Below are 9,681 nucleotides of genomic sequence, written 5' to 3'. Positions count from 1 at the left end.
ATATTACATCAGCAATATACAGCTAGTTCCTTGTACTGAGACCGGAAATCTGTACGTTCTCTCAGAATAATATACAATCCATAAGCTTTATATCAACATGTTTACCAGCCTCTACAATGTGTCTACCAGCAACATAGTAAGAAACCAGAAAAATATTTTAAATACACTACTGATGTAATATGATGCCAAATTGATACCAAAATCAGGTTGGAATTATGCCAATTGATGCTAATTAATGATGCCAATTGATCCAGGACTGACCCCCTGAGGCATACCACTTGATACCAGCTGCCAGTTGATGCCAATCAATGCCAAAATCACATTGGAAAACAAGGTTTAAACGTTGGATACAGTAAAGAGAAGTAAGATGGAACACACAAGTATACGAATAGTCCCCAAAATTTTATTTATCGAAACATGTTCAAATGCAGCATTTGAAAACAAAGAGAGACTGGAATGATAAAAGAGTTAGAGCGCCGCATGTTCAGGTACATTTCCTCTAATTAACTAGCACCACTTTATCATAAAATCACAGACTAAATCATAGTGATTTCTTGACATGTAAAAAACACCCACCGTTATAAAATTTAATATTCTAGTAATGAAAGTCTTTTCAAATACTTGTCTTAAAAATTGGGTGTAAATCGAATACGTATAGGAGATGAAAGAAGCTGAAAATGGAGTTTTTCATATCTATTATGGTTGCTGAAATTAGCCATAAAAGCTAGGTTGTTTCTAAGTCTGTATATTCTGATTAAGGAAAAACATCTAAAAATTGGCTTTTTGCAACCCTCTGCAAACCAAGCAAATAAGAAAGATTTAGTGTTCTAGAAGTGTACACAATACAGTAGGTACAAGACTAACTTTATAAAATAATATCTTCCTAGTCTATAGAAATACTAACCCAACTACAAAAGTTCTGAGTCTTCAGTCAAACTGTCTGTCTGCTACCTTACACAGCCACCACATCAAACAGTTAACACATTTATTTGTACCACAGTCTAGCAGCTTGAACATGTTTAACAATGGAAAAGAGCCCAACATTTTACCATAAGACTAGCTGATTTATACTTCTAATTTTCCACTCACATTTAGCGGTAACATTAGCATTTACTTTTTGTTTCAAATGACAGTCACAAGATTGCAATCATTTCTAGTGTGTGTTAAAACTATTTCTGAAAGTGCTGGAAGTGCAACCAATGAATAGAATTTTAGATCTGTTTATTGGGCTCACCCATGTGATGGACCTAACACATTATGTTTTCAGAGGTCTGTGTACAAAAAAAAAAAGTGTGCATTTGCACCCAGCCAAATAAAGCATGCACAATGCATGCACTTCTGGAAAACAAAAACCTGTCCCTTAATATTTCCATGCTGACAGAGGTAAGGTTGTTAATTTCAGGAATTATTTAGTATAGTTGTAATACAGATTCAGGGAAATCAAGTACTTTAGATAACATTTGCTGCTTATTTGGTAAAACAACTGACAAGTTACAGTGGAGAAAGCATGCTTTCTTTTTAAACTGGAATTCAAGTTTTCCACATACTGATCTGATCTGGAATAAGAGAGGAACTAAACCCAACATTTCACACTCTATCAAGCAATATCCAGTTTATAGTAGCCCACTTAATTTCTCAATGTACATCAGGCCCTCTACTGTTGTGGTAGAAAAGAATATTTTAAAAAGTGCTCAGGTACACAGACCTCACATCATTATACAAATTCACACTTCTTTCTCTCGCCTTCCATTTACAGTGGTCTCCTGTGACATGCGTCATAGTAATTAGTACTATTAAAAACAGAAAACATGTCCCTTTTGACAAAATGAACAAATTTTTCTAGAGGACACACAGGTTTGCTGGAATGCATGTTATGATCCTGACAAAATGAGGTCTGGAATGTGACATCAACACCATTGTACAGGATGCGGATAAAGTGTTCTCTGCGTTTTTTTCCATCCTGCCACAGCTCAAAGACTAGTCTGGCAGCAAATCTTGGAAACCTGGCTTCTGTAATGCCCAAAGCACTAAGAACAGGTGACAGTGTGACATCATGAGCTGAGTAAAGAACCAATACTTCTTCTTTCTTGCCCTCTGCAATACGTTGCATCCTGTTAACAGTCTGGTTAAGAAGAGGATGTGTAGCCAGTAGAGCATAAAAGAAATACAGTTTCTTTTCCTGTCTCTCTCTCTCATCCTCTAACTGGTGTGTCTTGATTATCTTAAAATGTTCAATATTAATGCAGCCATTTTTAGTACAAGGGAAACTGACATTATGGCAAAAATAGCACAACAGCGAATCTATTGGATTAGATGCCCTTAACTGCCTCGTAGGAATGCCTACTATTTTAGCCATATCCACATATACTCTTTCCAAATCATTGTTTTTCACCCTTAAGCTATACTGACGCCGCTGCTCCTCTTCTAGATAATGGTTTCTCATTGGACAATCACAGCTTCCAGAACAAAAAATAGTGCTCCACTGATGTCTCACATTAATTTTCTTCCAATCAAAATCTGGCAGCAAGGTATAAAGAAGAGCCAGTCCACTCTGCAGGGTTCGACTTTTTCCTGTAGACTCCAAGTAGAGGTGCTTTGCTGTCCAGTCACTCAGGAGCAGTTTATGTTTCTTTATATAAATTTCCCGTAATAGCTGTCCATTTTGCAAGTGTTGCACAACACCTAGAAACAATTGGAAAAAACCATACTGTTAGCATGGTTTACAAACAACTTGTGTAGAGTAGAAAAATATTGCCAGAACTTCTGTGCATGTGCACCAATTTGGTGCAAAGGTGATCCCACCCAGACACCAAATATTATCTATGCAAGGCTATCATCCAGGAAGACTGCCCAAGCATAAGGGTTTTTTAACTCAGAAAGATAGCTTAGTTCTTATGTGTAGTGAAGTATACATGTAGATTGGAAAACTCAGTGTTCTGTAACTTCACAGTGTAATACATTATTCACAAGTAGTACTAGATACATGGCTCAAAAGTCAGGAAAAAAATCACTACAATGATATATGAAAGTGCAAACCAGTTGTTTAAAGCAGTGGTCAGTAACTTCTTTAGACCTAGTTTGGAACAGAGATGGGCATGAGTTAGGACCCAGCCACCACCCTTTCTCTTTGCAGCATGGGGAAAGTACCTGCTGCTGGATTAGATGGCTGCACAGCCCTGGTTTGAAGGAATCCATGTTCAGAGAACACTTCAATCTCTGGATTGATTCTACTTGTATAAATGATATAACCACTCCATGGGAGAACAGCCCTGAAGTAATGTATACTAAACACTTATTAGGGAAGCATAAGCCAATATATAGACTTCGAGACCAAGAAAGGACAGAAGTCAACTCAATTGGCTTCTTCCCGTACCCCTCTTCAAAGGTGGCTTTAAATCCACAACCAAAATACAAAGGCAGAACAAACTGACTCAGTTTACTGGATAGTCTCTGACCCCAGGTCTTCCAGCCTTTCCCCACTCTGGCAGCCTCCTTTGCATCAATTTCCTCTTTCCTTTCATAACCCTGCCCAAAGCAATTACATGACAGACAGCAACCTATTATGGCTGGAGTATTTTTTTTACAGTTTGTTACAGAGCAACTATGTCCTAGATAATAACAGAGTATGTCTTACTGAAGTATAAGCCCTGGGACAGGATAAAGTTGGCCTTCAGCACTGTATACATTATCCTGCTGTATAGATTACTTAAGTATGGAAAAGGAACGTAAAGAGCAGGTGCTGAGGCTGACATTGCTCAGCTGCTTTGATGCCCATGCAGCTAACAGTTTGAGTGCAGAATTTATGGCTATGATACTGTGGGAGCTACCCCAGGTGGCTTCTGGATTAACGCAGCTGGTCAGTGGATTAACCCACCTGGATCTAGTCTTTGGAATGGATTTGGAGAGGGTATGGTTACATTTGCTATGGACTGGCAAATGATGACTGTCAGCAGTGTGGGAATGTGGCTGGGTACCTGGTACTAAATGGAAACAGCAACTTCTGCTTGGCACCACAATCGCAAACACATGGCTACCTGTAGCAGCTGTTTTTTTGGGGTTTTTTTTCCTTCACTCCCCTGCCCCCCGCCGCAAGCTGGCACCCAAGAACTTTGTCCCCATCATATCCCCTGCAGTTATGCTACTGAACATTTCTTCCCAGGAGACACCAAAAGATGCAATAAACACCTGGAGGTCTTGAAGTAACTTTCAGTGGTACCAACTGAGAATTATTAGAAATTCCACGGTGGCAAAGTTATAACAGAAGCTTCCTCAGTACAGAAGAGAGTGAGCTCCTTAGTAGGGCAATCTCCACAGGGGACCCTCAAGCCCTACCCCACACAGCTTCCCTGCAGCTGAGGGCACACTTTAGTATACCCTGGCTTCTGGCCTGAGCCACTGCAGGCACGTGCCAGTATTTCTTGAGTCAAGAGGGAATGTTTATTCACTTGCAAATCAGTTCAACCTACACAAGTTAGACTAACCTGCAAAGATTGAATCGATTCAACTCCGGCTTTCTGAATGCCTATCCCTAGCCAGGGGGATAGGGCATGGTGTGGGACTTGTTAATTATGGTATAATAATCTTGCATTGTTCATGATGGGAATGAAGAAGCAAGTTAGTGGTTGAGTACTGTTTTACATCTTGAAGAGGTCATGGGAGATGGGTGCTGCTGGTGTTTTGTTTTGTTTTAAAAAAAAAAAAATCAATATTGATGTGAGAAGTCTGAAAACAGCAAAACTAACACCTACTCCCGACCACATTTTAAACACTTACATTATGGCTATGTTTCTCTAAATTTAGGGATAGGGACTTAAAAAACATGTTATTTGTGAAGTGTGTGCGCATATCTATATATATCTATATAGATATATGTAGACACACACACACACATACTGTATATATGTATAAACAGGATTCTGCAAAACAGACTTCAAGCAAATTCAAATGCAGGTGCTAAGATTTTACCTTATGTATTCCATCTCTTGCTTACATTGCGTCCAGAACTGATAACACACAAATATACATGTACAATAAAAATAAACTTGAACCCAAAATCTTTACATATATCAATATATGGAATTTGTTTTTATTATCTAGGACATTATATGTGGTTTTACAAGTTGGAAATATAAGATATGCTGATATAGACATGTTACTAGCAAAAATGCATTCAACATTTTTCAAAGTGGAAAAGTCAAAAGTAAATTATGCATATAATGTGAAATAGGTATGTATGTAAACCAAAAGCGATTTCCAAAAAAGTTCCAGACTACTTAACCATCTTGTTGGTTTGATTTTTTACCTTGTAATCTCTTAAAGCTCCCCTAATAGTAATTCAGTCCATCTATATAAAACTTAAGGTTAATAAAAAATAGAATACAACAAAAGGCACTAATATAATTTAATACAGCTTTTTCACTGCTATATCTACAGTGCCATTGCTTCACATCAGTGGTCTCAGATCTCCTTCAGCTAAAAAAAAAATGCCTGCATCACAGGGACAAACTAAGAATTAAATCTTGACAATGGTTTCCAACTTTGATGCATTGTAGTTGAACCATAAGACAATTAATGGAACACTATATATTCTACCTGGACATTAAACTAATGTGAGTTTCAGAGGGCAGTTCCATATTTGGGGAAGGTAATACTGAATTTTGAATCTGTTAGAAACAGCCCCAGGGGGGACAGGTTAGTAGTAGAATGAAGGCACGATTTTGATAAAATTCAGTTCATCATAATGCTATTGCTAATCTGTGTGATATACACTGGTTGTATCTTAGATACTCTGGAAGCTGAAAGGCTAGAAACTTTCTAGGAAGAATAATTTTTAAACATGATTTACTTTACAGACTTTGAATTCTAGTGTAAACAGGAACTGGAAAGCCCCTTATAATATCTGCATTTAATTACAGACTGTAGAGGAAATTACTAATATTACCTGTCTGTGTAAGTTCTCCCATTTCGCATGAAGCATGACTGGGGTAGCGTGGCAGGCTGCTTAAGGTACCATCCATTTGGGCTTCAGATCCTTTGGACATATGCCTAATGAAAGCCTCAAGCTGAGGATGAGAAGGCTTCCTAAATTGGTAAAGCAAAACAGGAAACTCTCAAACACGTAAAAAAACTACTCAAGAAATGACTTCTAACTAGGTCAATTAAGATTATTTCAAAGTGAAGTGATATATTCTATTGAAAAAACTTCTGTTCATTATCCGTTCTATTAAAGAAATCCCTATGGTGACCCACTAATGGTGAAGAATTTTTGGGAACAGAATAAAGCTGAAAAAATTCTATGCGTTTGAAAACCAAGTTAACTACAGTTTGATTTTATAAAGAGAAATTCTGAAATTCTCCCTTGTACTCTCATGCCATAATTTATACAGAGTTTTTTAAAGTGATGTTTCTATTGACTTTTGTTACATTAATGCACTAAATCTGATATTAAAACTTATGCCTAGGAAAATTAAGAATTTTCCCTTAAAAGTTTTTTTGAGCCACTAGAGGGTGTGACAACACCATGGTAAAAGAGCATATTTGCTGGAGTCCGATTTTCTCCAATACAAACATTAGTGTTCACATAGGTTCCAGATGGATAGTGCAAAGAGAGCGAGGAGAAATCTTTATTTTAAATAAAAAAAGAAGAAAGGTATTCTAAAAATAAACAAGCAGCAGCACCTCATTTAGAATCAAAATGTCCCTTCCAAACGGTTTGGTTCTGTAAATTTAAAGAGACTTGAAAAGGCATAATACTCTGCATTTTTATAAAAGACTTGGGGGGAAAAAAAAGTATTTTGACATTACAGAACAAATGCAAAAAAAAAAAAAATTGTTAAGCAAAAGTAAATATGAGCAAAAAACAGAAAGAAAAGAAGATAACTTTTACAATGCAATCTAAAAGATCGGGGTGAAAGAACAAATATGTGATAAATTAGCTAATTCCATAGCTGTTTCCAGATTTTGGTATTTTTATGCAAAGTGTAGCATGAGGAAGTTATAGACATATTAAAAATATTTTCTTCATTCTCCTGATGTGTCAGCGTTGAACATCATCTACAAAGCTTAATTCTGTTCTGGATTTAAAATGGGACCTCACAGCAACAGGATTGCTAAATGAAAGAATTAAATTTAGCAAAAAGTACAATCCCACCCAGTAGACACAGAGAGAGAGAGAGAGTGTAACTGCCAAAGATCTAGGTAGCGAGTGTGCGCGCACGAGCATGTAACTGCCAAAGATCCCGTTAGCACGCACATGTGCATGTAAAAATGCTGAAGATCCAGTTAACATGTATAAACTGCATCTGACTTGAGGGCCTGTGGCAATGTAGTGGGGGTAGCTCCTATAAAATATCACAATATTTCTTCCTCCACAGTAAGGCGAATTTAGGTTACCTCAAAACCCTAGTCCCACTGCCTTGTTAGTATTCTTTTTTTGGAAAAATGTGAAGGGACATCACTCTGACTGAAACATGTCCTCAGCAACAGCTTTAATCTGTTGCTTTCTGGCAGAAGCTACAACCATCGAGGAACTGAACATCTGGACTCGGTTTCGCCTTCAGATTCTGTCTCAATGATCTAAAGGGGGATGGGAGGTCAAAGGCAGCCTCCGCTCCTCCATACTCTTGCTTACGCATACGCACTGAAGGTCTTGGTGTGATCTACACTGGCCAAAATGAATAAAGCAAGTCGCATGTTGGAATGACCCCTGGGCTCAATTCAGACTCAGACTTACAGAAAACAGCAGCACTACTTAACTATGAATTGGTTAGATTTGGAATTGACATAGCTGCATTATCAGAAATTCAGCTCTAAAATACAGGTTCTATCAAGAGAATGATTACACCATATTCTGATGTGGGAGACGGGCAGGAGAAAGGAGAGCAGGGAGTAGGCTTTTACTGTTAGAAACAGCTTACAATCTTTCTGTGTTTCATTGCTGTATCTATTCGACTCATGATGCTCAGAGTGCACACAAAGAAGAACTTCATCATGTTGTGTAGTGTCTGTGTGCCTACCCTTCAAGTTAGCAACAAAGACAAAAATGTTTTCTACCAACAACTTGAAGAAGAGATTGAGAAAACTCACAAGAGATCATTATAATATTTGGCAATTTCAATGCAAAAGTTGGATGTAGTTAGTTTTAAGAATTGGCCTGTTATTCTGGACAACCACAGAATTGGTAATATGAATGAAAATGGCCAATGTGTGTTAGAACTTCATGCAAGTCAAAACCTATGTTATCAACACCTACTTTGCTGGGAATATCACAAAACAGACATTTGGAAACATCCAAGATCAGGACACTGGAACCAATTAGATCTACTACTGACTAGGCATAACCACCTAAAAGAAATCGTGCTGACTGTGACATTGACCATGCACTGTTCTGCTGCAAAGTCAGAATCAATGTAAAAAGATCCACTGTAGCAAAACTGCCAGTTGCCCTCAGATAGACACCAGCCAAACTAAAGCCATAGAGAAATGTAGACTAGTCAATGAAGAACTTGTGAAAGCAAGTTTACCTAACAAGTTAGTCACTGAGGCACGGGAAAGCTTAAAAACCAACACCTACAATGCTACTAGAACAGTGTTTAGCAAAAAATGCAAGAAAAATTCAGGCTAGTTTGAACAGCACTCCGAAACCCTTCTATCGCTAGTTGAGAACAAAAGGACAATGCTAACCAACTATAGGAAATCTCCCAACACCATAACACTAAAAATCTGAGAAAAGCTTGAAAAGAAATGAAAAGGATGCTAAGAGGTGTGCCCAAATTTTTTGGTTGAAACGCTGTGATGATATTCAGAAAGCAGCTGACACAGGAATGTATGAAGGCATCAAATGAGCAATTGGTCGAGTTAAGAAGAAAGCAACCCCACTGAAAGACAAACGGAAATGTTGTTACTGATAAACAAAAACAACCTGAGCATTGGATTGAACACTGTGGCATTGTATACTTCAGTGAGACTGAAATTAAACATGAAGAGCTCAAAGGATTACCACAGTTCAAAGTTATGATAGATTTAGATAATGAGCCTACATCAGATTTGCAGAAAGCCTTTTAAATATATTCCTGGGAACAAGACATCCAACGACTTTGCCTGCTGAAATCTACAAATGTTCCAATGACGAATTACTTCAAAAGCTTCACGAAGTTATACTACTCTGTTGGAAAGAGGAATTGGTACCACAAGATTTCAAAGATGCTTGGTTTGTACGATTATACAGAAACAAAGGGGATAGAAATGACTGTGACAACTACAGAGAAATTTCCCTGTTGAACCTCGTTAGAAAAAATGTCAATCACATCATACTCCCTAGGCTGCAATCTCTAGGTAAAAGAAGCTATCCTGAAAGTTAATGTGATTTTTGCTCAAGACACCACTGATATATTTTGGTCAAGCAACTGCAAGAGAAGTGTAAAGAAAAACAGATATCACTGTACAAAGCTTTCAGCAATCTAATGAAGGCCTTCAATACGGTCGACAGGGGCCTTTTTACTGTTCTGAAGAAACTGGGTGGTCCCTCCCAAAACTGTTGAACATCACTCACTTATTACATCAAGGTATAAAGCAACTGCAATGTGTCAAAACAAAGGATCAAAAATGCCTATGACATCAACAATGGGGTGAAACAGGGTGTATCTTAGCCTCTGCATTTTTTAACATCTACTTTTCATTCCT

General features: G+C 37.8%; 1 protein-coding gene across 4 annotated transcripts in view; it reads right to left on the bottom strand.

The window, feature by feature from the left end:
• Positions 1–396: 396 nt before the first annotated feature.
• Positions 397–9,681, bottom strand: part of PXYLP1 (2-phosphoxylose phosphatase 1) — a 66,291-nt gene continuing 57,006 nt past the window's right edge. For all 4 annotated transcript variants that reach the window (XM_006016530.3, XM_025215711.1, XM_006016531.3 and 1 more), the window contains 2 exons: positions 5,942–6,081; positions 397–2,682 (listed from right to left, as the gene is read on the bottom strand). In XM_006016530.3, coding sequence (XP_006016592.1) covers positions 1,751–2,682; positions 5,942–6,081 — 1,072 coding nt within the window. In that variant the 3' untranslated portion in view covers positions 397–1,750. The remainder of the gene's footprint in view (positions 2,683–5,941; positions 6,082–9,681) is intronic.

This window comes from Alligator sinensis, unplaced genomic scaffold (assembly GCF_000455745.1).
Source record: "Alligator sinensis unplaced genomic scaffold, ASM45574v1 scaffold187_1, whole genome shotgun sequence".
NCBI classification, from domain to species: Eukaryota; Metazoa; Chordata; order Crocodylia; family Alligatoridae; genus Alligator; species Alligator sinensis.
This window is presented reverse-complemented; position numbering and strand designations above follow the sequence as displayed.